Source organism: Phaenicophaeus curvirostris, chromosome 9, assembly GCF_032191515.1.
Source record: "Phaenicophaeus curvirostris isolate KB17595 chromosome 9, BPBGC_Pcur_1.0, whole genome shotgun sequence".
In the NCBI taxonomy this organism is placed as follows: Eukaryota; Metazoa; Chordata; class Aves; order Cuculiformes; family Cuculidae; genus Phaenicophaeus; species Phaenicophaeus curvirostris.
The window spans coordinates 56,440-84,116 of record NC_091400.1 but is presented as its reverse complement, the minus strand read 5'-3'; the positions used below and the strand labels follow the sequence as shown (position 1 = coordinate 84,116).

The 27,677-nt window shown below is 44.0% G+C and overlaps 1 protein-coding gene across 3 annotated transcripts in view; it reads right to left on the bottom strand.

The window, feature by feature from the left end:
* The window catches only part of WBP1L (WW domain binding protein 1 like), a 57,554-nt gene that overhangs the window by 13,502 nt on the left and 16,375 nt on the right, over positions 1-27,677 (bottom strand). The window contains exons 1-2 of one of the 3 annotated variants that reach the window (XM_069863834.1): positions 10,279-10,504; positions 230-332 (exon numbers count right to left, since the gene is read on the bottom strand). In XM_069863834.1, coding sequence (XP_069719935.1) covers positions 230-332; positions 10,279-10,305 — 130 coding nt within the window. In that variant the 5' untranslated portion in view covers positions 10,306-10,504. Of the gene's footprint in view, positions 1-229; positions 333-10,278; positions 10,506-27,677 lie in introns of those variants that run through there. The other 2 variants (XM_069863833.1, XM_069863832.1) reach the window with 2 other exon arrangements.

Genomic DNA, 27,677 nt, shown 5'->3' with positions numbered 1-27,677 from the left:
AAACCTCCAGTCATGAAGAGAGCAAGACAACCCATTACTCCTCAAAAAGCAAGCAACGGCTATTGTGACAACTCTATTTTCCTTGCCATATCAGGTCAGCTCAGGTTTGTAGTGCAGTGAAATGCAATGACAATGCATAACAAGGGCTGAATCTAAAACCCCGACCTGTAGTTTGGTATGAGAGCCATGCAGATTAGGAAGGGAAGCCATACAAAACGGAAGGACTTACACCAGAGTTCATAGTAGTAGTTGCAACACTGGGATTGTCCACAACAGTGGCCCGTTTCACATATGTAACTTTGATTGTTGACACCCATGCAGGTTTCCTTGTCCTAAAATTAAACAGACACACTTTTAAGATGCTTGTCAGTATCTTCTGTAAATGTAATCTTTTACTCAATGATCCGCAAGCATTTGAAAAGTCACAAATTATGGTCTTGGGAAACTCTAAAATACACAAAGACGTTAAAATACAGCTGAGGATCACCAAAACCCACAAAGGACTGTTCAGAAGAAAACCCCATATCTCCAAACTCATGAGCTACATTGCTTTAGCATCCTGTCAGTGCTGCTTTCTCATCATTCCTTTCCTTTTCCATTTAAAGGTACTACATTTTGGGAATGAGGCATTCTCTTGAAGAAGAGATGTCATTTATTCCCCATTTTACACAATATTGCTGTATTACTTGGGTTGAATGTCAAGTAGAGGAAATGCATTCACAAACAGAACATTATAATCTGAGAAAAAAACTGCCTGGATTTATTTAGATCTAAATGACAATTACAGCACATTCCTGTGAGATTCCAATTTAAAATTATTCCTTCATAATTAGCCACGTGCTTTATATAAGATCAGCATTCCTGCAAAACTTCCTCCTGGAATAGCAAAGTAGTAGAGGAGCAGAGTCAAATCAGCTGTATTGTACAACCCAGCAGGTCCTCAGGACTCTTAAGATGGAAAAGGACCATGGTGGGATGTGTCAGTCCCGCCTTTGGTACACCACAACAGTCGTGTTTTCCTGGTAGTCTGAAAACATGGGTGGGAAAAAAGTATAAAACACAGGAAAACAGAGGCGGCTTACAGGTTGTGGTTTGTGCATCCTCTAATAGGCTTTGGGACAACCTGGAAGTTGGAGCACACAGCATGGTTGGTTCCTTAGGGAACAAACAGATCTTGACACAAAAAAAACCCCACATTGATGTTGTAAACAAACCTGTATCAAAGTCTAACATTTTCACTCTCTTTCACTTAAAATTTATTACAAGGCAAAGAAGTTTTGATACTGAAAGAGGCTTTATAAGCATCGCCTTTCAACCCCCCACCTCCCAAAAACCTCCACCAAGCAAAAAAGCCCAACAAAGCCCAACCAGCCACCAAGAGCAGCAAATCCAACCAGCAGGCTACAAGAACATCCTCTGCTGGTCCCAACACAGGCTAAACCGCTCTGTTCCTCTATTTTACGCCAGTGCACCACAGCTACTTCTCACACAAGCCCCTGTGGAGACGCTTTACGTGCAAAATACAAATCCATTATGGACCACCTCACAGAAGAAGCAAAGCAAAGCAGCACTTTGAATGCAGAGGAGTTCTACAGTGAGTCCTTGAGGAGACTCAGTCTATTTGGGGACGTGGGGGAGCATCAGCACTCCCCCACCATGCAGCACCTCCCCAGCACTGGGCTTGTGGGTCCCTCCCCAGAGCGGCAATATAACTTCTAAACGCAGAGGAACCTCCAACCACGTAAGGTCCAACAGAAACGATTCCGTGCTGTGTTTTTCTCCTAAGAAATCACATCAACTTTTGACAGGATTTTCATTGTGAGGGCACAGCTCAGCAAACACGACTTACCATACAATACACCACCTCCCCTCCTCCCACGGGTACCACGATTTCCACAGAGGCTCTAAAAAGCACCAGTGGCAACGAATTGGACGGGTATCTGCCTCCTCCTTCCAGGAAGAGAAGAACATTTTGCTGGACAGACCAGGCAAACTGCATTACTGCAGGTAGCTAAAGCAAATACTTCACAGTCTTGTGTTGAGAAGCTGCGTGCCAATAGTAGATGCAACATCTTCTTATAGGGTAAGGAGGTGCTAAGAGCAACTTATAGGAGACATGTTGAGCTAGCACAGTTTTTTTCTGCTTCAGGCATGCTATTCATTCCAAAACCAGCAATTTTAGTCAGCAAAAGAACTAGACACAGGACACATCCATACACTTACCTGCTCTTAATAGTTTATCTAATTTTTCCTAATTTTTGTTGCCCTTGCAGAGTTAACGCAACTGATTAACAGCCTAGATTTTGGCCCTCACCTCAGCAGAATTGAGAAATTAAGATTACTGTAATCCTGTTGTTAGTGCACAAGCCAGAGAGTGACCAGCTCAGTTGTGACACATGAAGATCAATGCGACCTGTTGAACCAGCAAACGAATCATGTGGAGCTGGTGAAAGAACAGAGTCTCACTGTGCCATTTCAGGAACTGCTCTGCATCACAACAGTGATTTGTCCTCGACCACCTCTGTTTATTCTCAAAAAATTTGTTCCATTCAGTGTTGTCTGTTTCCACGAGCAGCAATAAGGAACACATCAGTGTCTTTTGGCAAAGGCAACCTATAACAGCTTTAACATAAGTATATTTTTCCCCTCTTAAGAACTTGCAGCAGTCCTGCTTTCAGAGCCTTTCATCACATTATCCTTTTATTTGAACTTCCTGACTCCCTCTTGCCAACCTTATTATATTTGATATGACCTTTCCACAATTCCATATGTTTATGTGCAGGATTGCTTCTTGCTAGCCCAGCTGGCAAACAGGTCTATGTTCATGCTGAATAGAAGATCCTCAGCAGCTCGGCTGGTGTTCATAGAATCACAGAATCATAGAATAACCAGGTTGGAAGAGACCCACCGGATTATCGAGTCCAACCATTCCCATCAATCACTAACCCGTGTCCCGCAGCACCTCGTCCACCTGTCCCTTAAACCCCTCCAGGGAAGGTGAATCAACCACCTCCCTGGGCAGCCTCTACCAGTGCCCAATGACCCTTTCTGTGAAGAACTTTTTCCTAATGTCCAGCCTAAACCTCCCCTGGCGGAGCTTGAGGCCATTCCCTCTCGTCCTGTCCCCCGTCACTTGTTCCTGTCTGCTTTGGGAGACCAAGTCTCAAGAAACATCCTGCCTTCCCATCTAAAGAGGAATCAAATCTTACTGTCCAGAGCATCTTTACATACTGATTAAGAGGAATCACCTTCCTCACTAACGTGTGAGCGCTTGTACCTCTGAACAGCCACGCAGTTAGCTTTCAGCTCCCACAGCTGAGGAAGTCCAGGGCTTCAAAATCTCTGCAACGCTGGCCACCAGCCGTGCTCCTCAACGTCTAACCAGGTCCTCTCGCAGCCTTTCTGCAGCCTTCTGTCAGCCCAGCCACCGATGGGTTTCTGGGAACACGGAGCTATCATACTCGGGTGCCACATGTCAGACTCAGAACCGTCACCCTTGTTTCCAAACAGTTTCACAGAATCAAAGAATAATTTAGTTTGGCGAGGATCCCAGCAGGTCACATGCCCCAAGCCCTGCTCAGAGCTCTGCTACCTCCAACGCGAGGTTACTCAACCCAGCACAGTGAAAGAGGAAAAATGTAAAGGCAACAAATTCTCGGAAAAAAAATCTACTAGGCAAATATTACAGCACAGGCAGAGCATTGTTCTGGGACACGTTACAGGTGTCTCCTTTGGATTGAGTGTTTCAGTCTCATTTTCTCCCCCCTTAAGTCAAGACCAGGTCTGTGAAAAGCCGAGCCACTGTATGGTTTCTTGCACTGTTCTGAAGCCAAGGGAGAGGTTACACACTGCCACGAGTACAGGTCATGACAGTGACCGTGGCACTTTTTGTTAGGAATCTTCTGCCTACCGTCAAACACTTCGATCAGGCTTCAATTTCTAATTAAATCCCAACCTGCACCTTTCACACCATCAGCGCTGTGTTATTTCTACTCCCTTGTCCCATTCATTCTTTGTGCCATTTACTGCCAAATGGTATCTACTTAAGAGATAAATCAGCAACATAGTTACCCATAGCCTGAACATCTCCTGGAGACACCACCACATTTTCTTTCACATCAGCAGGCATGGAAAAGGCACAGCACTAAAGAGCCGCTCCACAGGTAAGAAAAGCATATATAGGAGGAAGAAAAAACCTCACAGAAGCAAAGCTGAGGGCCTTGCATTTTATTAACCTGCCTTTGTTTCCAGTTTCCATTTCAAGTAGTGCTTGTAATAACCATTTTTAATCATACTTAGCAGCATGGAGTTTACATCCAACTACTACAAAGAGTTGGGTTTTTTAGGTAGCCTTACAAAAACAAGGGAGGGGGTTGGTTTCTTTCCAAAATCACCTTCTTCCCCAGCAGCCAGTGGCTACTGCATTCCAGTGCAGGCTTCCCTGATAAAGGACAGTCTTGTTTTCTTGTTGTCCAGACAAGCGCATCCCTCCCCGCCAGCCTTTATTCATCTAAGTGTAAATGCCTCCAGTCAGGATTACTAAGCAGTGACTACATGGGTCTGCCCTCAAAGAGCATCCAGCTCCATCAGAGCAGAGTATTCCTGTTTCGCAACGAAGAAGCCTGAACATGTCACCCGTTATCTCTCACCTGCAAGGCCTAGGAGATTTCCAGCTAATTTCAAGGGACTGGCTTTGTCCTGTAACCTGCACGTACTCTAGGCTGCACGTGCATCACTGCCTCCTCGGCACCATCCTAAGAGCTGGTGCAGATCTGAGGGACTGGACTCCCTGGCTCTCTGACACACGCTCCAGAGCCGGGAGCTTTCAGAAGGCTCTGCAGTCCTGCACTCTGTGTTCTCTCCCAATCCAGTTCGACAGAAGCCATTTGTTAAATCTGGTGCAGGCTCCTTCTCTTTAAAACTGTTGAGCTGGGAAGACCTCATCTTGGTGTGTTTGGAGAAACCCTTCGTATTTTAGACGTGGTGTTGTGGATTAGTTTTCACTTGTCATAAACTTTATAGAGCAACTTTGAATAAAGATAAGACTTTTTTTTTTAACTGATTTTCTTTTTGGTATTTGGCATTTGTGAAAAACCCACAACCAACCCAGCAACTCTGCCAGTAGCACACTTTTGCTGTCAAGTGCTTTTACAAATAATTCTTAAAACATCCAGCAGTATATCTCATACCGGTAGGTATAAGGGACCTCAAGGCAGAGCACTCACATTGTCACATCTGAAGCTACAACGAACATTAACGTCAGCGTGAGGGGAGAAAAGCCAATTATTCTGCCCACCTTCCAGTTTAGTATCGGACCTTTGCTGGAGGTCTACGTGACAAATTAAAGGTCAAAATCTGGGGCACGATCAAGACAGGAGGCATTTGTGGGAGCTGCAGGTTGCCTAAACTGCCCCTCATTGCAAGAAAAGATGGAGTCAGAGCTCCTTATCCCACTTCTGTAAAGATTTTCTGTACTAAATCATTGGGTTTAATGCCTGTAAATCTGTGAGGATTTATTGCATTGAAGCCACCGCAGGAAGTGGAGAGAAATGAGAACTGATTGACAGTGAAGTATCATTACAATAAAAGGATCAAGGCATTTCATGCTTCTCTGCTCTCAAAAGTCACCAGATAACCTAGGAACTTTGTTGCTATGTCAAAAAGTAGAAAGAAGAAGATGAGCAAATTCCAGACTGGTGCGGCTCTTTTCCAAGCTGAAAATTAATCTGTGCAACTGCAGCAACAAACACCACAGCCCACGCTCAGAAGTCCATAGTTGGCAGTGAACCACCTACAAAAGATGACTCCTCAGCTGGCATTAACCAGGTAACCAAAACCAGCAGCGACTGATAGCACAGAGATCTAATAACCATTTTAGCTTTTTGCCATTTCCTCCTTCTGCAGAAATCCAGCCTCTGTTACTCTAAATATGAGCACCTTGCATTTCTATGGCCTGCCAGAGTATTTATCCTAACCTTGCCAGTACACAGACACCCCAGAAAACACTTTGAAATGGGTCTTGCATTCACTGGCAGCAGTTTATATGCTGTTCCTCTCTTCTAGGACAGCCAGTTTTTAAGACCTATTCTAATTTCCTATTGTCTCCAAACCTGGGTACAGCATTAGTCAAGGCACTGCAGAACAAATTACTATTTGAACTAGAAGAGATGGGCATTAATAACAGAACGACAGGGGTGAGTAATGAAGCGAATAACAGGCGTACAACCTGTGGGACACAGTGAAAAGCCCAGCAGCAGCTGAAGGGAGACTCCGAGCTGGCATTTGCCAGAGAGGAAGATGCTGCTGGTTTTAACAGGACTTGGGCTCAACCTGTGACCACAACAGACCTCCTGCTGTCCTGGCTTACACAGGGTTTTTTTGGTAATAAGCATCTATTTAATACTACTACTAATAAAAATTCTTACCTAGCTGTTTCACGCATCTCACTACTTGGAGGCAGCAGTCCCTTGCTTTCGGTACCCAGGCGTACCCGTAACAACAAAGCAGGATGGACTTAGCAAGTGACACAATCTTTAGAAAAATGTATTAAAAACATGTATCTTAAGTAACTCGCAACCAGTATTTGAGTGATACATATTCTTTAAGCACCCAGAGTAAAAGAATGGAAGTGGCTGTCAATATCTTAAATACATTAGAAACAGCCAACAGGAAAACCTGTATTTGATACCCACTATTTATGAGTTACCACTTGGCTTTTGCTCAAATTCACATAGCAGACTATCACTAGTGTTGGTTAGCCAAGCCCATCAGCAATAGCTCATCAGAATGCAAAGAAAAAGCTACCAAAGAAAATGAGCATCTCTGCCAGATAAGAGCCTCGAGTGGTAGCAAGGTAAAGCTGCTACTGAAAATATTAGGCTGGAATGCCAAATCCTGCCATAGGGCTTACTAAAATTCTTAATTTGCCTGCTGCTCCCCCCACAGCTGAAGCAAAATTCTTCTTAATTTTTAAAAAATAGATTACTAGATGCTTTCAGAGAGGAAAAGTGTGTGGGACCGCTGCAAGGACAGCGGACACCAGGGCAGCTCAAGACTGATGCCTGAAGCCTCTAAGTCTTTCTCCCATCTTCATAAAAACTACACTTGTTAGTCCTTTGGGATGTACAAGCAAAAATCCACCGTCTGAGCAAGTGCTGTGCCTTTGGTAGATTCAATTTAACAAAAGCATGTAAGCTTGGGACAGACGAAACCAGCTCTGATTGCTGCGAGTTACTGGAGCCTTGGGTGCCAGCCCCTGCCAGCACGACGGGGGATAAATTCCTGTAAGCCTGCCTTATGACAGAAAACTGAGGCCAGGAAATAAATCAAGCCCGGACATTTCTTCCTAAGACACCCACCACAAATTTTGTTTTGCTGAATGCAGGGAAAATACAAAGTGTTAAGTGCAAACATACAAATACTTGAAGCATAAATAAGCGAGGGAGGAATGATGCCTCTGGGCTGCTCCAGGCATAACGAAAGTCTCCAAAATGGGAATTCTAATCCACAATGTTTACTGTTCTGCTAATGCCAGCATCAGGAGAATTACAGTTAAATCACCGTGATTAATCAGTCACAGCAGAACCATCTTCACCACCAGCGGATGCAGAACCTCCAAGGTTTTATTAACCTTTATCTGAGGAACAAATCGGTTTGTTGCATCCATTTATCTCAGAGAAATACTCCAACAATCTTTAAAGGAACACTGCACTTTCACAGATTGTGGACGCTTTGATATATTTCAATAAAAGCTGCTTTCATTTTGTTTATCACAAGTTTCGCTTTCAGTCTCCAAGAACTGCACGTTCGCATTTTAAGTGCCATGTGAAAGTGTTTACGTCCTTCATGCCTTGCTAGAAGCTTCCCAGCTGTAGTCCCAGCCCTTTCACATTAAAGATAGACGCTTCTAGGAACTCGCAGCTTTGAGGAGGTCGTCCTGAGCTTTGTTGTTTTAAACCACCAAACAGTTGCCAACGCAGACAACCTAGAGCAGTTAAAACTGGAACTGAAATGGGAATCCCAACATTAAACCTCTTTTATTTTTCTTTTTTACGCTAATGCAGGCACTAGATGAACGTGTTTAAGCTTCCGCCTGGAACCCTAGGAGGAAACGCTCGCTTAGAGTGGAAAGACGAGATCTCTACAACCATATTTCCTGGGACGGAAGCTTTAAACACCCACATTACGCTGACGTCAGACAGAGCTGTCCGAGCTTTTTAGGCATTTAAACGTCACCCCCCACAGCAACAACAACAAACCCCCCAAAGCAAACTCCCCATTTTTACCATGCGCTCGGCAGTCCATCCGTCGTGCTGCCTGCACCGTGTCCCACAGAAGCGCAGGTGGATGCAGCAGCGAGCAAGAGGCGCCTGTCCTGGGCAGCAGAGGCTCTTGCCACGACCGCTGTGTCCTCGTCACGCAGCTCAGGGCAGGGCACCCCACTCGGCACCTCGTTCCGCTGCCTGCGAGGCGCAGCCCAAGACCAGCACCCCTCGTGCTGAGTGGGAACAACAAAAGACATGCCAGACCCCAAGTGTTTATAGTCCGAGCGCGAACAGAAGAGACAATAGAGGCGGATGCACGACGAGATATTCCTGAATCCTGCCCACGCTTTTAGTTAAATAGCACTGTCCACAAACAACTTTTTTTCCCTACTCTTTTAGAAGTGGAAAAAGAAATTTCTGAATATTGTTTGCATGCAGGACACAATCACAAATATTTACATTTTTTTAAGTCTAAAAATGATTGAAACTCAAACTGATTAAAACTAAGAAAAGTTCAAGCAGCTCTGCAAACAGCTCTTTCCCACTATATCCTTCATCAGTGGGTAAAAATAGCCAGGAGCTTTGCTCTTGTGTTCTTGAGGTAACACTTTTCTTCTGCTTCCTGTAAATACCTCTCTATCAATGCCAAAAAGTCACAAGCAGAGGAAAAAGTACTATCCTGCCCACTGAGATAACCAGATAAGTGCAGTTTGAGCAAGTGAAATGGAATTACGCCTAACTTCTGGGTTTACACCTTATGCAGCACCTCAGCTGTCCCAAATACATCTCTAAAACAAAAACCAAGAACTTTAGAAAAAAACACACCCGCGAGACCCGAGCAATCTAAACATTTAAGCCAGCTACGTCTCACCGTGAGGTGAGAGTGCCCCAAAGCCGCTTGCTCAGCTTTCATGCCCAAATCTCCCTTCTGGGTTCAGTTCTGAGGTTTTAGGGAAAGTCTCTTTGCCCTGAGTGCTAACAAGTGAACTATTATTACCGCTATCACATTCAGTTACAGGAGGTCATTGTGCTAGAGGTAGTTCCTTACATAAAGCTGTTTTCAGTTCAGCAGGGCGGGGTGGGGAGGGAGCTGCGTTTCACCAAAACCTGAACTGATAAGGAAAGAGAGACAGTGGTGTTTACTCAGCAGGGTGCTGTCAGTCCTTCTGCCTTCATTTCCAAACAGCTGGAACTAGGTAGTTTCAAACATGCTACACTCTGAGCTTGAATTATTAATTCTAAATTAGAAACTGCAAGCAGCATTCCGCTATCGTGCAATATCTATTAATCGTGGAATACAGATCCCAGCAGCGCTGGAGGGCTTTACGCTTAGATTCCCCTACAGATGTGCCTCCCAGACCAGAAAAAGGGTTTGCTCTCCCCCAGCCCAGGAACACATAGTTGGCACCTCCTCCAGCGGGAGCAGCTGGACAGTTGCTACTGTTCCTCATTCCACTCTGCATTACCAGCTATTACATTATCCCGAGTTTCTTGTTCAAGCTCAAACTCTCCCAGAACAATTAGAAAGTTGCCATGCGGGGAGTCACAGCACTTTGCCATTTTCCACTTGGTGACCTTTGTCAGAGATGAGATATATAAAAAAATGTCTCTTTTTACAAAAGAAAAACCCAAACGCGTAGTTTAACACTCAAAATGCTGCCTGCACAAAGAAACGGTTGCAAGTTTGGCGTGTTTTTAAGCAATGTAAACACAATTCCATATTAAGGACTGCGGAAAGTACCCCAAAACCCAACCAAATAAACACCAAACAGGAGCAGGACACGGAGCCACCCTGCTGCCAAGCCTAGGACAACACCACCAGGTTCTTTCCCCGGCTCGTGGTTTTACTCCTTCCTCACTAATAAAAAGTGTCTCTTGCCACCGTGCTCCGTGATCAAACGCTGAGGGTGGGGAAGCACTGTTTGTGCGCTTCTGTCTCGGGGAAAGTCAGAAAACGTTTCCGCAGCGGGGAGGAGGATAAAGCCCAAAGCTCCCACCCTGCCCATGCCGTTACCTGTCTGAGACCCAGGAGGAAAGGCATTCTGCAGGCTCATCCTCCGCACCAGCGCGTGGGAAAGCAGGAATTTAAAGCCCCACAGTGACCATTTCCTCATCTGCTGTGGGCAGCCCGCTCCTGTGATCCTATTTAAACCTGCGCTTCGTTGGCTGGGAACGCTAAGTAAACAGGGTCCTGGGACACTGCAGGCAGTGGCTGGCTCCCCCCGTCTCCTCCCCGTGACATATCTCAGATGCATCCCAGCCGGGGTGTTCGCAAGAGGGAAATGACATCAGGGCAGGCAGCGCTGAAAAAAATAACAACATAAAAAAAAAAAAAGGCAAAGCCCTGAACCTCAAGACAGCTGTAGGGTCGCAGCAGGCAGCACGCTGCCCGTGCAGGGAGCCACGGAGGAGCAGGAGGACTCTCCTCCCGGCTAACTGGGTGCTGTGAGTGGAAGGGAATCTGTTAAAAACACCAGCGAGAGCCAACAGCTCCTCAGTGATTAAATCTCACTAAACAAAAATAGACATTTAATCTGTTTGTGAGGAGAAAGCAAAGTATGAGGCTGCTTGCTGAACAGCAGCGGAGCCCTCGGAGCAAGCACCGTGGGTTTTCTGAGTGCTTCCAGACCTTGGGGACCCGCGTAACGCCTTCACAGATCCCAAGCACTCTTACGTCTTCTTTTGCTTACAACCACTGCTCTGTTTTTTTTCTGAGCGACTTTTAGAGCACTGTTCCACTCTCAGCCCCTCCAGACAACAGCCATCCATCCCACTAAAGAAATGGTACCGACCCCTCGGATTTCAGCAGGATCCAACTGTGTCTCTCCAGCATCACAGACAGGTGATGGCAACACATTTTAATCCACCTCTCCCCAAGAAAAACCCAGCTAGTCCGGATGGAAGGTTTCTCATTCTACATTTCCATGCCAAGGGGCAATTAAGCCTCATAAACAAATTTATCATTGGGTGCCCAGGATGGCATGTCTTGTTTGTCCTCTCCCAGGCAGGGAGTACAGCAAGTTCCACAGCCGTGCAGGAGATGACACTGCAGAAGGTAATCTAAATTTAACTCCCTCTTCTACCTCCACTTGGAAAGCACAGCAACCCCTTTTTTCCCCGCCTCTCTCTAACCAGCAGCTGCCCTCGGCTGTCGGGGGGCTGGGACACCACCACCGCTATTTGACAGGGGGAAGCTCCCCTTGCTCCTGGCCTCTTTGGCTTCTGGAGTTCAACACAGTAAAATATTTGATGAGGGAAGGAATATACTTTTTTCCATAGAGAAGTCACCGAATCCCTTTTTTTAGCAGCAGCTTTAATAATTTCAGGACTTCAGAAGAGAGAGAGAAACCACATATAATTCTTACAAATGCTAATTTGCAACAGTGGGGAAAAAAAATGAAAAAAGGAAAGGGAAAAAAACCAAACCCACAACACCAGATACCCTACAGCTCTGTCAGAAAAAGACACCCATTTTCCACATGTCAAAGCCCTCCGTGACCAGCTCTGCTGCCTCCACCCAGCCCAGCCTGGGTTTGTTTCCCAAAGGAGAGCCCGGCTGTGGGTGTCCTCAACACAATCAAGCTTTGAGACTACACACAAGTATTACTTATTTTCACATCAACTTAAAGCCACCATATAAAGTTGTCATTTAAGGCAAGCACATCTCTGTTTTTCCGAAAAGAAAACAGGCACACAAGTAATTTCCTGGAGGATACAAAACATCACCGTTAACTAGCATCAGCCAGGCAACGGGATTTTCCAGCTTTTGGGCTCTTGGATCAAACAGATTCTCAATTTTTGCTTTTCCAATTCTATGCACAAACACCAATGATGTAAAAGGGCATCTTTCTGGTTTAGTAATCTTGTTCTGTGGCCTCACGCTGTCCTTTGAAATATCCGATTTGGGCTGTTGCTATCCAGAGCCCCAGACTAGGCAGATCCCGGGGCTGAGCCAATGCAGCAATTTGTAAATCCCCACTGTCAGAAGGAATCTAACTTTAACCACCCGCCTCTTCCCTAGCACGTACTCAAAAGGCGAAGTGTCATTCCAGATATAAGACGAGTTGTGAAGGGCTCTCAAAGGCAGTCATTTAACAGAAAAGCAAAAGCATCCTAATTTATGCGTGAATTTAGAATTCCTGGAAAGCCTGACACAAAAAAGGTGGTTTGCAAGCTGGCGTTACCACATTCGACTGCAGCAGCAGCCACCGCTCTCGCAGCCCGAGTGGCAGCAGTCACTAACACACTCCAGCAACTCAGCCATAGGTACCCACGGAATAAGTCCAGGAGAGGCGTGGAAAAAAAGCTGGACGACCTAGCTCAGAGCTTTATAATGCTCTGTCAATACACTTAGAGTCTCTTCGAAACACGTAGGTTCTCCTAATCTTTGCAATTGCTTGGGATATTCCAACTATTACTGTTTTACCTCCTTCTCTTTTCATTTTTTTTTTAAAGTTCATAATTTCTTGCCCCAGTGCTTTGTCTTGCAGCAACGAGTTTCACAGACAGCGGTTGTGAACAAATAGTTCCTTTCATCAGGAGTGAGTTCACCACCTTCTAATCTGACTTTCATATTATTAGCAAGTGGGAACAGAAGTCCCCATCCATCTTCTCACCCCTTCATTACTCTGTACCTGTTAGCTACCTTCTTATAAAACACATCAATCTTCTCCATCCTCTTAATGTCAAATGTTCCCCCAAAGCCTTCAGCTGCTCACTGTCCATTTCCCAAACCTTTCTGATTTTCTATTGCTCTCTGCTTGGAGGAAAACGGAGCTGAAGCAGTAATTATTTTAATGAAAGTGAGAGCAGCTCTAAGGCAGGCTCAGCATGGGTTTCGCTTCTTTATAAGAACCTGGAGTTTAACATCTGCAAAGGCCACCCATCTGTGATACAAAAGTGCGTCTAACAGATGTAACAAACAGAGCAAACACAACTTTTTACAGTTTCTCTGTAGATTAATCTCTTGAGGGCTCTGAGAAGTCAGAGCTAACATCAGGACAGATTATGGGATCCACTTTATTTTGAAATTTTGCTTGTTTAGGCAGCCACCAACCATCTTTTTTTTGGTATGTCAGTGTGCATCCCACTACAGGATAATGGTGAGCAAGTTCCTTCTGAGAAAGAGGGAATAAAGACCTCTAGGCTTTATCAGTCTGTAGTACCGCTCTCATGAATCTGCCCTCTGCCCCAAACGTGATGTCAAGCAAAGGATGCTGCTTGACACCTTCACAAACCCAACACACCTAGTGCCTCAGGAACTGAGACATGAGCATGCAACTTAAGTACTTGATGGAGGTTGTTTGAGCCATTTTAGAGTCACTTTCCACATTTGATAGGAGATGCTTGCAAGCAGAACTCAGAAAGATATAATATCTATTTTGATACCCTCTGAAGAGACAGCTTGACCTTCAGATGATCCAGCTATGACAACATTATTGGAACAAAACCTGAAGTTTTGCAGCTCAAATCTGTCAGGCTTGAAGCAGAAGCCAATTCTCAGCTGCTCCATTATTAGAGTCTTACACAGGGAGAGGTTTTGAAGCATTAATACAGATGATATACAATTAAACTTTAATAATGTGGTTTTGCACATATATATAAAAATATATATATAAAAAATATATATACAGGTTGAGCATAAAGTTGGAACGATTTTCTCTAATGACTCTCCCATTCACCTCAGTGCATTCTGTTATTTTCACACTGGTAACAGGAGCATCAGCAATCCATTTTCATTAGGCAGCCCATGGCCTTGGGTGCTAGAACAGAGACTATATGTCTGTTAGGCACTTGAAACAAAGTGTGAAAGAAACAGCCTGAATGAGATTGACTTTATCTTCCCTGATCTCGGAGACAGCGCTGAGAATAAAGAAAAAAGGGAAAGAAACGTACAGAAAAGCAGACTTCTTTTTCTAGAATCAGAAAACATCCAGAAACAACATGGCTCTATCTGCCTTGACAGCAAATGTTCCGGAGGGGCTTGTTTGCTAGCAAAACCAGCATGAGACCCTGGGAGTCACCCAGTGCTGGAACAGCGATGCCGTGCTGGATCTGTCTGGAAACTGCTTCTGGCTGGCCACCTGCCCGCAAAACCTGCTCACTTGCTGTCGATTCCTGAAGAGTGAAGGGGCACTTCCCCACCCAAATGGCACCATTACAAGAACACGATGACTTTCCACCATGAGCAGCAGGGGCTCCACGTTCATGTCGCATGTGCTGCCTATGAAGAACGTCATCCACAAATTCCAGAGGACAAACGGAAACAGGTCTGTCTGATACTTTCCCAGGACTTACATCACCCAGAGTATCTTCATAGAATCATAGAATCACCAGGTTGGAAAAGACCCACCGGATCATCAAGTCCAACCATTCCTATCTTCCCTATTGCTTACAGCACACATAGTCCAAACAAACCTTTTGGACCCATTGTATCTAGTACCACTGCATTATTTAAGGGTGGGGTAAGGCAGGTTCTCCCAGTTTGAATATAAAGCAAGGACACAGAAGTCACCTGTGTTTAACGTTTGTCAGACCAAATCAACTACACCACTGTTGGCGAGAGCAAAGAGTAGCTGCAGGAAAAGACACCATATATGACGGAACTGGCTCATGAGCCAGCGCTGCAGCTACGCCACTGGATCAATAAATTTTCATGTGCAATGAGGTTAGAATCTGTCCTTGGGTGGGTCCCTTGTCCCTGCAGCACATCAGCACTTCTGTCAGCTCAATGGTTTAGAAGTGCAAAGAACTTGCAGCTTGCTAAGTCAAGATAAGCAACTGTGCATTTCAACCTCACTGCTGTCACCTGTCTTTGTCACCAAGTATCTGGTTAGCCAGGGAGGAAGAGACTGTGCACTTCAAAATGTGCTCAGTGTTCCAGAGAGACTCAACGGCAACAGGTCATAAATGATTCCAATTGGGTCTTGATTCCAATTGCATTCTGAACAGCAATTGACAGCCACGCAGGCAAATGCAAAGTGTGCCACATCCTCCACCTGAAAGCCATGTGCAAGCTCTAAATGAAAAGATGGCAGAGGAAGACACTACCCACTCTGTCACCTGGTATTTCAGCAGGAGCCTGTCCTCCGCTTCACTTTTCTTCCGTGGGTGTAGAAATACCAACAGTAAAGCCCTTTCCTTTGCACTTCTGTAAAGCAAGCAACCTCTCTGAAGGTGCTTTCTGCATTAGGCTGCCGTAAGAAGGGCACTCAAGAAAGGGCAGGGAGCAGACAAAGGGTGGATGTGGAGGAGACATCCAAGAGGAGTCCTCTTGAACGCGTATCCGACAGCGGAGATGAAAGAAACCCCATCACTCCAACCCACTCTGCTGTTTAGATGATAGGAGAGTGGTGGCAATGAGACGTCCAAGCTCCTTCTCTGAGATCAAAATAGTTTGTCTTAAGTGTAGTTTGGAATTTCCAACCCCCAGTGACATTGTTTCCCACTGCTTTCCCTCCCTAGGAGGAGAAAACGATAGCCACAGGTCCAGAATGCTCTTCTTCACACCAGAAAAGTTGTGGCCAAGCCAATGTAATAGGAACTCCAAAGCCTGTTTCCATCATCTATTTTGCATGACTCTGTTTCAATACCCAGGCTTGCCATCCAAGCCCAGAGGTCTTAAAAAGCTTCGGAGTCCTTCACCACTGAGGCAGAAGTGGACTGAAGCGTTGAAATTGCCCTACTGAGAAACGATGCTAACTGCTTCAGTGGAGATACGGTCGATTCTGTGCCTTTAGCTCTCCCAGGTTTTCATATCAATGTCAGGCTTCAGTTTTAGTTTGGAGTGGGTAGTGAAGTCACTGGAAAGCCTACTCAGCTTTCTCCAAGCCTGCTGGGAGCGGGAGAAAGAGGTGGGAGAGAGGACTTCAGCTGTTAAACATTTGACACTGTCTCAAGGAGGGCTAGGGTGTCCGGGGTGGTGCAGGGACACTAGACTGGCTCCTTGGATTTTGGCACTATAGCTCTTGTTTTCCTTACGTCCACGTATGCAAACAGGACCTTTGGTAAGGGCTCAAGAGGAGATGATCTGCTCCAGACAGTGAAGAAGGCAGAGCCTGCAGACAGTAACAGGATCCCTCTAACGTGGAATCAAGATGGTAAGTGTCTGTTCTAGTTTTAGAGTCTTGCACCACGGGGGTACCAAAAATACAGCTCGTGTGTGTCCTTTGGTCACATCATCATAGGAGACAGAATTGTTTCAAAGCTGCTTACCAGCACAACCTTGATGGAGATCTTAGATGTCCTGCTCTTAGAAGTGCTATTTGTTTTCCCTCCAAATGATAGCAACTCACTATTTTTAGTGCTCATCTCGTCTGCTTGGCATTTCCCTCGGGCCGTACCCTTGTTTCACAGCGTTGGTGCCAGCTCCCACAAAGTGGTTTTTTGGTGCCAGAAGGGCTGATGCCAAGTCTGTCGGCTTCGATGCCAAAATGGCAGCTGGTTTGACTACTGAGACAGGATTTGCCAAAGCTAACAGCACCAGTGCTGGGGTGACTAGCATTGATTTTAAGGTTTTCTTCTCCCTTACTCTTTTATTGCCTATGGATTTCATGGGGTAATGCTGCTCCAAATGACCCTTTGTGGTCCTAGGGGAGAGATTTTTTTCATCACGGTCTAAGATAACAGGCAATTATACAGCAGACTGTCTTAGCTTATAGGTCCTCAAAGAGAAAGATCCTTAAACACACCTATCAATTATATGGGACACAGCATTTCCACTGCTGCACCGAAGTATGACAGAAGAAAGCCCCCTGCAGATCAGACAGCACTTGATCTCTCTCAGCCTGCAAATGTGTTTAAAAAGCACCAACTGCAAAACCAGAGAACCCACAGGAGATAAGGGTGGTTACGTGACATTTAATCACCAAGATACACCTAAGACAGAAGTCTGGAGCAGGAGAAAGGGGTCAGGGATCAGCTGAATTGCCTCACACCACCATCAGCAAGAAGACAAAACTAATAAAAGTCATGGCCTTTTGCCCCTTTTGCACTCTTACAAGTGCCATGCTACGAAATGCTACTGTTCAGATAAAATCCAGTCTCACACACCAGGCACAGGCATGTTGACTGTGGGAAACAGAGATGTGAATAGATTACCTATCACACATGTCCAGATCTGTGTAATTTGAAGTGATGGTATCCCTGCAAATTAGCAAGTATTTTGATGTTAACTTCTGCTACTTTTCTTGTAAGCCTAAAACCTACACCTTGTTCAGAAACAGTGGTGCCAAAGGGGCATCCAATTGCCCAAAGATGCTCAGCTCTCTCTTCAGGAACAGTGCAGTTTGTTAACCTGACAAGATGTGCACAACTGGTTAAAGTGGTGCTCTCATACAGCCCGGTCAGATAATTCTGAAGTTTCTTGTCTTTTCTGAGCTTAAGTTTACATCTTGAACAAATTTAGAATACTCCAAATACCAGCAGGCTATTTTTCCTTAGCTCATTTTACGAGAAAGAGGTTCTTTTATTGAGTTCCGACAATCAAGTTTCTGTTTCCAGCAAAGCACCACTTCTATATGGCCTATACGCTTCTTAAGAGGAACGGATTTTCTGGGAAATCCTTCAGGAAAACAAAGTGACATCAGCAGCGGCCTCTTTCCAAGCACCCTGCTGGCTATTATAGTTTGATAATGTTACACAGCAGAGCAATACCATGTAGGTTATGCTGAGGCAAAGAAATGTCCTCAAACTGCTCTATGTATGAACAGCCTCAAGCGCTTCCCTACCATTATTCCTGGACTTTTCATTCCAGGTCCTGCCATGGCACCTACATCCCCATCAACAGGTGGGTTGGGGGTTGCAGAGATGATTTAGTTTGTGGTACACAAACCACAAACAACTGGTTTAACTGAGTCTTCCTCCTCTTAGAGAATACATGTGGATCACAATAAGGTACTCCCAAAGTTAAAAGCTTGCCAATTAGCCCAATGAGCTGTGCTGTACCCAGAGTTTTATGGGATTTCCATTATCTAGCAGAAAATTAAACTCATCTGAACCACTACAGGCGTGCTGAGGCTTGGAGTTTGTGGTTAGAGCATTGCAAAACACAGGCAAAGCTCCTCGACACAGCATGGTGTGACTAGCAAATGGGAAGACTTCTCCGTTTCCAAAATGACCGTGAACATGTATCTTCATACAACCAAAGTGAAGAATTAAAGGAAAACACAAGTATAACTATTACGAAAGCTTAATGCCACAAGCATTTAAAAGATCACAGCACAACAGTATTAAAGACATTGCTTTTAAACCACTAGGCAAAACTCAAAGAGACCTATCAAATCTTAACCTCCATGGTTCAAAACTTCTTTAAACACACGATTTTAGGGAAAAGCCATTTCAGAAAAACCCCATCTTAAAGATAAGCTCATCTCTCCAAATGCTTGGAAGAATAATGTGAACTCATTTTTATTTACTCATCATTTCAAAATATTAACAAGGAATTAACAAATCAGCATAGTGTATGGCTAATGCAATTTCAAGCTGAGTTTACCCGTGTCTGTGAAACAGCAGGAACCATCCAGGCCGTAAAGCCTAATCTCTCCCGTTGTATTGCTGGTTCTGCTCTGGCCCACAGCTTTACCAGGAAGACAAGAAAAGCTCCTCCAAAGGCCACATGCTTTGTTGCTCAGCCAACCCGAGGACTGCCTCAACAGGAGAGCCCTCAGAAAACACCATCTACATAAAGTAGAATCATAGAAGAACCAGGTTGGAAGAGACCCACCGAATCATCGAGTCCAACCATTCCCATCAATCACTAACCCGTGTCCCTCAGCGCCTTGTCCACCCTTAAACACCTTAAACACCTCCAGGGAAGGGGACTCAACCCCCTCCCTGGGCAGCCTCTGCCAGTGCCCAGTGACCCTTTCCGTGAAATATTTTTTCCTAATGCTCAGCCTGAACCTCACAGATACAGGTTTCCAGGTACAAATAAAGCGATCCAAGCCTACAAGACAAAAGCAACTCAATGCCTCCATCACCACCTCCTCCATCCCTGCTGCATTTTCCCTCTCTGCAGCTATTTTCCCTAAAATGGGGAGAGTGCCAGCAAGTTGTTTGAGATACTACAACCACTGGGCTCTAAATACAGCTTATTGTTATTCTTTCCGTGCCCAGCAGATCTGCCACCGGTTACCCAAATATTTCCTGTGGGGCCCGGCCGGCCTGGAGGCCGCGCGGGGACAGCAGCCGTTACGTAAGGAACAGGCGGCGGGGAGGAAGCGATGGCCGAGTGTCCTGTTTCAGCGTCAGCCGCGGCATTACGTAGTTTGCACTTTGCTTAAGCATTAAAAGCACCTAGAATCACAGCCAGTTTCTAAATTTCAGTCACATACCTGCAGGCCACGCGGTTTTGCCGTTCCAAGAGGAGATACCTTCAACACCTCGCCGTCTCCCCCTCACCTCCGCAGTATCTGTAGGCTTTGCAGAGCAACGTGTGCTCCCCTTGGCTGCATAAACATGCTTCATTTCATATAGTTCAAAGCCCCACAATTAAAAAGTCATTTCAGCTTTATCTTGGGAAGAAATGCTGATCACCACAACCTGCCTTTATGGGTATTATCTTATCCCAACTGCTGTAATTTCCATTAGCGCTTGTTATTTCACTGGTAGATAAAGCAAACACTCCCCTGGCTGCAGCTGGGCTGAAGGAGGACAGGGTGACCCGCACTGCTTTACCTCTCTCTCTCACTTCTCTGCAGCAAGGTTGCAGGCTGTGGAAAAGAGAGAAAGCTAAGCACTTGCTTTCTCCTTGCTGAAGCTGGGCTTCCAGACGTGCATTTGCTCTGTCACAACACCAGCATCCTCTTGTTCCTTCAATCATCATTTTATTTTAAATTCTCCCATAGCATAAACCAAATCGCCCGCACACATCTGTGTAAAAAAACCTCAAAACAAAACAAAACCTGATTGACTTCCTACCTTTGTACAGGAAGGAAACTGGTGCTAATTAGCATGACTATAGTAAAACAGTACATCTTAAAAACAGCAATAAAAGACCCCCAAAACCCAAAATGTCAGAAGTCAGTTATTTTCTTCTTCAAAAGGCAAACAATTTCCACATCATCCTCAGCACTGAGAAAGCTCAAAGTCCCGTGGGTGACCACTGAATGAAGAAACTCTAAGGCAAGGAAACATTTCCAGTTTTCAGCGATACTCACTTCTGACACATCGTAGACTCCTACAGTAGTATGTTTTTCCCCTAAGGCAGGTAGTTTGGGAAGTAGGAATTCTGACCATCTCCTTTGGAAAACCAGGACCAACCCTCCTTTCCTGGAAACAAAGGAGAAAACTGCCCACTGATTTCACCGCAGAGACCCAAGCTGCACCTTGTAAAGTCAGACCATGGAAAGAGACATCTTCCAGGTAAAAATACATTAAGAACCTCGGGATGGACAGCAACATTTGTGAGCAGGATTTAATTACAGATTTAATTACAAACTGGCCATCAGACTGTCTTCCTTTCAGCACTTGTTCTTTAACTCAGGCTTCCAACACCAGGGCTGTTAGAAAATTAAAGATACGAACCCAGCAGCACCAGGATGAAAGGTATTAAACTCTGTTAAACCGCTCTGGGAACGATTTGCTGCACCTAAAGCACCAACATTTCTCTAACTTGTTCTTAAGATGACCGCAATCACTAATGTTCCCACCACCTCAACAGGCAATGTGCTCCTGCATTCAATGCTCTTTAAAAATTAGGACGTTCTTTCCCATTAATATTATTCAGGCCGTAGCACAAGATAAGGCAGTCATTTCTTCTCCACTAAAAACAAGGCAACCGGTCACAGTCATCATCATAGCTTAGCTCATCTGGGAAACTGTTCCATTCCTCTGCAAGCTGCTTTCAGAAGACAAGAGTAGTCTTTTTTCCCTAGACTACAAGGATTAAATCACAGTTTTACTGCCCTTCTCAGTCTGCAACTTAAACCCATCTTAAAAAGATGCAGGATCCAAAACGGTGCATGCCCCTTACTAACATGGAGTATTACAAAATACCTGTATATGACACTTCTATTACTACATCATTAAAGATTATGGGTTTGTGGGGTTTTTTTGCATCAACTGCACTCAATTTCTGATACAGCCCCAAATTCCATGACTCCTTCTATTTGACTTTCTCCATCCAATAAGTACTTTGCACTTTTCCCTCAGGAAAAGCAAGACAGGCTTTGTAATATTTCTTCAGGTTGTTCTCCTGTCTTAAAAAACACACACAACCCTCCACCTGTGTATCAAGTGCTTTCTTTTTGCCTCCCAGGCCATTGAAAGGGAGGCAGGACCTCAGTCACCACCACAGATGACCCCTTAGCGTATATCCCAGGTACTTAATGAACCCACTGTATTACTATTTAATCCTGAACACAGATCCCTACTCAGCAACCCATAAGCAATGTGCTCCCTCATCCAGGCTGGGCCCTAAAACATGCATTCAATTAACCAGACTTAATTTTTCCCCCCATGAGGTTGTTCCTGATAAATCCACACTGCTCATTTCCTGTTGCCTTAGAGATGCTTATAAAGCCTCCAGGGATTTATAATAGTACTTTACTAGAGACTGAAGCACTACACCCTTTTTTTTTTCTTCCTTATTATTTTCTTTTAACTTGACCTCCTTATACTTAGTATTTATTTTAATATGTGTAGAATTATAACCAGGAATCTGTGTATTTTCTAGCAGCAAACTCTTTTGGTCTATGTATTGGTTACTGAGTTACTGGCTTTCCTCAATAAATTTTAGATCAAGTGTTTGGTTTTTATACCTAACATTGTATTTGCAGAATCTTTTCTTCAACCTCTGTGCATTCCTTGCTAGCTGCAATACAGTTCTTACTCCAAAGGTGCACTATATAAAGAATAAAATCTTTAGTGTCCCTCCAGTTTTAGACAACTGAATTTAGTAGATGGTTTTAACATCAGCAAAAAACAATGAAGATGGTAATAAATTTCACGATCCCTTTAAAAAAAGAGAAAGAAAACCGTTAAGACTTTTCTAAAACATACACTCCATTTGTGGCATAAACTGACAGCATGAATTTATCTTTTAGAGTGTCAGCTCACATTTATTGAGGTCTGAGCTCACACTGTGCTGAAGTTACCATGAGGAAAAATAAGTGACCATCAAAAATGTCCCCAGATTCTTGGGAATTCAAAGCAAAGTTTCAGTCAAAAAAAGCTAAAACAATCTTTTGTAAATGTATAAAGTTATTAGTGAAATAGAACTGTGAAATAGAACTTGGATCTGTGAAAGTGAGCGAGCAGAACCAGTGGCATTCAGCGTGTCCACCCTGCACCGAGACCCTGGAAACCAGATCAACAACAGAGGTGAATGAAGCATGCTGGACAAGGTTTAGTTCTCTAATATGCAGCAAGTGTATGCTTGACCTGTGTTAGAGAAAAGTCTTTTAGCTATTATTATGCCTTTCAGTAGCTCTGAACAGCTGAGCCCCTGTACTTCTCCTTCCAAGGCAGGTTGGAGGAAGCGCAACCCTGCTGCTTCCTCATTAGCGTGAAGTGCTGCTGTCAAATTGCCTGCGACTACTTTTCCAACTACCGCAAGGGACAACCAGACCTCCAAAAACCCAGCAAACACATGGAAAATGCTCCTTCCTAAATTCCCCAGGAGCAGAAAGATGTACCAGTGGCTCCCATAGTCCATAACCTGCAACTAGCTCACACGTGTCCGCGCTTACAGCAGCTCTCGCCAGACTCTCACTCAGGTCCCTTACTTTTTGCCTCTCATCTGGATGAGCTAGAAGGAATTTGGATGCACACAGCTGCCAAGGATGCCCCTTGGGAGCTGCATCCCCAGGTATGAGAAATGTCACTTCAGTCAGAGGTTTGACAGAGAGCACAGATCTTGCTGCAACGTGATAACTCTGCCAGAGCCATCCTGCCAGGTCTATAAATCCCAATATTTCACAACGTAACAGTGGAATTTGAAATAAGATTGGTTTCTGAAGGACAAGCTGGTGGTCTAGAGATTGTTTATTTCAGCGTTGCCCCAGGTCGGTTGACCACACAAGCAAGGAGCACAGGCACACACGCTGTTACGTACCGCTGCGGATGCCAAGCATTCACTGCAGGCAGTAAATGCTAACGCCAGAACAAAAGACAAAAACATTTTCACATTTACAACAGAGTCACCCCACAGACCCAGTTTTACATGGATTGTGCCTAGCACAAAACAGCCCCTTTTGCACAGTAGAGACAGATTTGTTCTTGGCAAAAAATTTCATGGTGGGTCATATCTCTGAGACACTTGGCTGTGTTAAAGAAGGGTCAAGAACCACCCCCCAGAAGTCTTACTGGGAAACAGAAATGAAAGGACTCCTCTCTCTATTCAACAGAACAGATTCAGACATTCTGTCAAGATTCGAACTGCTGAGTCTTCTCCCAACACAGCCTGGGACTCAAAAGCATTCTGGAACATGAAGGTTCCTATAAACTTACCAAATTTGAGTCAGAGATTTTCCAATCATGATCAACATCTCAGCCAGCCAAAATACGAAAATCTGACAACTAAAAGAAAGGGCATTACCAGTATATTCCCCTCACAGAAATACTCAGAGCTGCATCACAATTTGTTTTGTAATAATTTCTTCGTCAGACAGCTGATCTTCAGTGATCTAGGAAGTTGTGGATAAACCTCAAGAACTGAGAATGTTTTTGGTGCACATTCTCATTTCTCCCCAGGGAACCTTGATCTTCAGAGGAATATTAATGTGAAGTATGCAAAGTATTTTGTGGACTGTTTATAATCTAATGACTCCAAATGTAACTTTAAATGCCATTCTGCAAAGAGTTAGCCATGTTCAGCAGTTCAAGGAGGAGGAGAATGCTAGAGCCTCTCAGACTATTGCTACTGCTCTTCCCTTAGCTTGTTCAAGTCATTTCACGTAATACAATTATCTTGTATCAGCAAAATACTGCTCAGAATCAAGTTGACATAAACCTCATGGTTGTGTTATTAACTAGTAAAATTATTCCAAGGACTTGTGTTTGGAATTGTCTGCTCGCGCGTACAGCTAAATCTGGAAGTCCAGCTTCAGTCCTTACTTAAAGATTATCGAATAGTTAAAACTAGCTGGTTTCTGGAAAAGAGATTTTTGAAAGAAACACTCTAATTCTTCATTAAAAGACAAACATGAAAAGCATATGGTTCCCACTGGCTACGCTTATTGTAAATCATGTTACCTTTCTAGAAACTCAACACATATTCGCTAAATGGAAGCAAAACAGCTTTTACAGTTCCACAATTAGACTCTCAATTCTTGCTGCAGAAGTTATGGTTTTCATCACAATGTTAGTTTAGCCGGTTATACATCCTGAAGCTTAGGAAAAACTATTTAAGAAGGAAAGAGTGTTATAATTCATGAAGTTAATATTTGTGTTAAAAATACTCATGAAAAAATCTAGCTGTTTGCTTTCCAGAAGCTGCTATTTGGTCTCTTCTATTTTTCAAATTAGAAGAGGCCTTTGCAGAATTATAAATAAAACACTGAAAGCTTCATGTGACTTTCCCATATGCAGTTTTGCAACAGCCAAGTGATTTCCCCTATCCCATCCCCACTGTTTGCAAACCAAGGCACTGCTTGCCAAGTTTCAAGTAGAGAATTTATAAGCCAAATTTGTAAAATGAAGAAGATTTTGTTCATATCCTTTGATCAGAGATACATTCCACGAGTAAAGCTAAATTGTGGAGGGAAAGAAGACTGAAATAAAAGAAAGATCGTATATTTTGATACCAATTTATAAGAAACATCAGTGTGTTGGTATAGATGTGGGAAACAGCAAGAATGCCAAAGCGAGCTTTTGGTGTTTGAGAACAGGGTACGTAGCCATCCCACTTCTGCACATGTTCTGAGATAGAAAATACTCTTCACTTCACTGAATAAAGAAGCAGACCTAATCCAAAAAGCTGAAAAGAAGAGTTAAGAGTTTTATTTCTCCAGGGCTACTGGCAGATGCAGCAGACAGCAGGATTTTCCTCTCTGCTGCTTTCCTGGTTGCCTTTATTCCCACCATAATATCCAAATATCTGAAAGCCCAATATCCAAATGGCTCCCATCCTATGCATCACATCCAGAAAATTCATGGACGTGACCCAAAACCAGGCCTCCAGCTTTCTGAAGCGGGGGATGCCCAGCACCATCTACAAGGAGCAACACAGCAGGTAATTCTGAGCCGAGAGGGGCAGTGGGCAAGGCTGATGCGTACATACTGGGAGAACAGAAATGATGCTCCGCCAGAGGAAACAGCCGAGGACAAAGTACAGAACTGTCCTTGATCTGAACAAGTAGGGCAGCCAAACGAGGAAGACAAGCAAGTCACCTGCCACATAACATTAAGACTGCCATCTTATACCGAATGCCCCAAAGCAGAAGTCAGAGACCTATTCTTCCCAGTACACCAAAGAATCTCTTTTCCAGTCTGAGCTGCAGCACAACATTCATTCCTACTGACCTCACTTTTCCCCTTGGATGAGAAACACACCCATGCTGCTATCTTGATCAATGCAATCCAAAAATGTCCTTCATTGCATGCAACAGTTCAGCAAAGCACATCTGGCAGCATGACAGAAACCCACACAAGGACACACTGAAATTCTCACGTTCAATTTGACCTACATAAAATCTTAGTGATATCCAAATACTCCTTTGGCACTGGGAGTGGACAAGCCATGGCTGTGGGCTGGTGACAACCTGCAGCTTCACCCCAGGCAGCCCATGGTCAATGTCACAAAAACCTGGCACCAAGAGTTATATTAAGATGCCACACACACCCTGAGGGGGTTTGAAAAGCCTGCTCAGCCCTCATGATGGAAGGTGTTCTTTGGTCCTACTTACAGCCCCAAAGGCAAGGGGAAAGAGCTTCTGCCTTTATTCTTTGCAGTCTTGTTCAGCCACGCACGACGCCTGCAAGTCTCCTAAGTTTATGGTTACTCCCTGTGGACAAATACGTTCTTCTGCTATCTATTTTATCTGTTTTCAAAAAGACAGATAACACATTTTTTAACATTAGTCAGTTTTTTTGCAAGACAAATTATGGCCTTTATATAATAGAGAACTGGGACTCCGGTTATCTTCTGGTCCATTCTCAAACTGTACTGGACTTCTTGTTTGGCAAAGTCACTCCCTTCTACTCTTTTATTTTCCATCATCAGAGTAAGAATAAAATCTACTGTATCAGAATTGGAGTAAAAGTCATTAATATTGACAGATAGCATCTATTGCTTTACACTACGCAAAAGATTTGACATGTTTTTTCATGCTAGTTCAATGTTTAACGTTTGTGCATGTATTGAAAACAACCAGATTTCATACCTAAGTAAAAGATTACTGGTTTCAGAAATTGATCTCTCACAATTTAGTTATTTGCCTGTAATGAGGAAACTACAATACAGTCATCCCACCTGTGAAAACTAGCAATTGTTGATGACAACTATATTTTTAGGGCAAATCTTCAGAGAATTTTCAGTAAAAAAGAAGTGGTACCTCCCTTTCACTTACCCCATCCTAGACCAATGTATGTATTTTTTCAAAAATCAAGATAATTACACTGTCTTTTAATCTTTCACAATAACAAGGAGACTGAAAGCACAATTCACTCTACTAATTTTCCGTAAAGGAGGCTTTCATTGTTAACTATAGTAAGTAAACACCGGATTTAAATTTTCCCTTGCAAAAGGAAGAGGTTTCCTTTGTACTTCAGTAACTTTCCTCTCCTAGTCTCCAGCAAAAAGTCAGAAGATAATTTAGAAAGATTCCTAGCCATGCACCGTTTCTGGCTGAAATCACAATTACAAGCCAAAAAGCAACCAGAGACTCAAAATGCAGGCAGAAACTGTTTCATGGTTGGTATTCCTTTGCTAAGCTAGAAATTCAATACGGCCTTTATAAAGCAAATCGGCATCCAATGAGAGGCAGAAATATGCACTCAATGCTTCTGACGTACTTGATTGTAACAGAATATTCTAAGTAGGAAGTCATAAATATGTTCCCAGCAGTCTCTGGGATAAACAGCAGAATGGTTGTGGTAAGTAGCATCAGGAATAAAGATGAATGAACTCAATTTCTCCCAAAGTGCCAAGAACTCAGACTCCCATATTCCAACATGTGTTGAAGAGACTGCAAGGATTTTCCAGCTTTATAATAACGAATTGATGAGGAGGAACTCTGGAGCTGCGAAAGCCTGTGCAGCTGAACTGAACCATTTCAAGCTCTCTACAGACTTGGAATGTACAGTCCAATAAGTTACCCTAAGTACTAGGTCTTAGGCTAAACTGAAGTCGATGCTTCTTGACCAGAAACCAGAGATTATAGGTCAGATTTAGAAGTAAAGCTTTCTACAAAGATCCTACGTGAATTCTCAAAGAAATGAGAAAAAAAAAAAAAACAACTAGCCAACCAACCT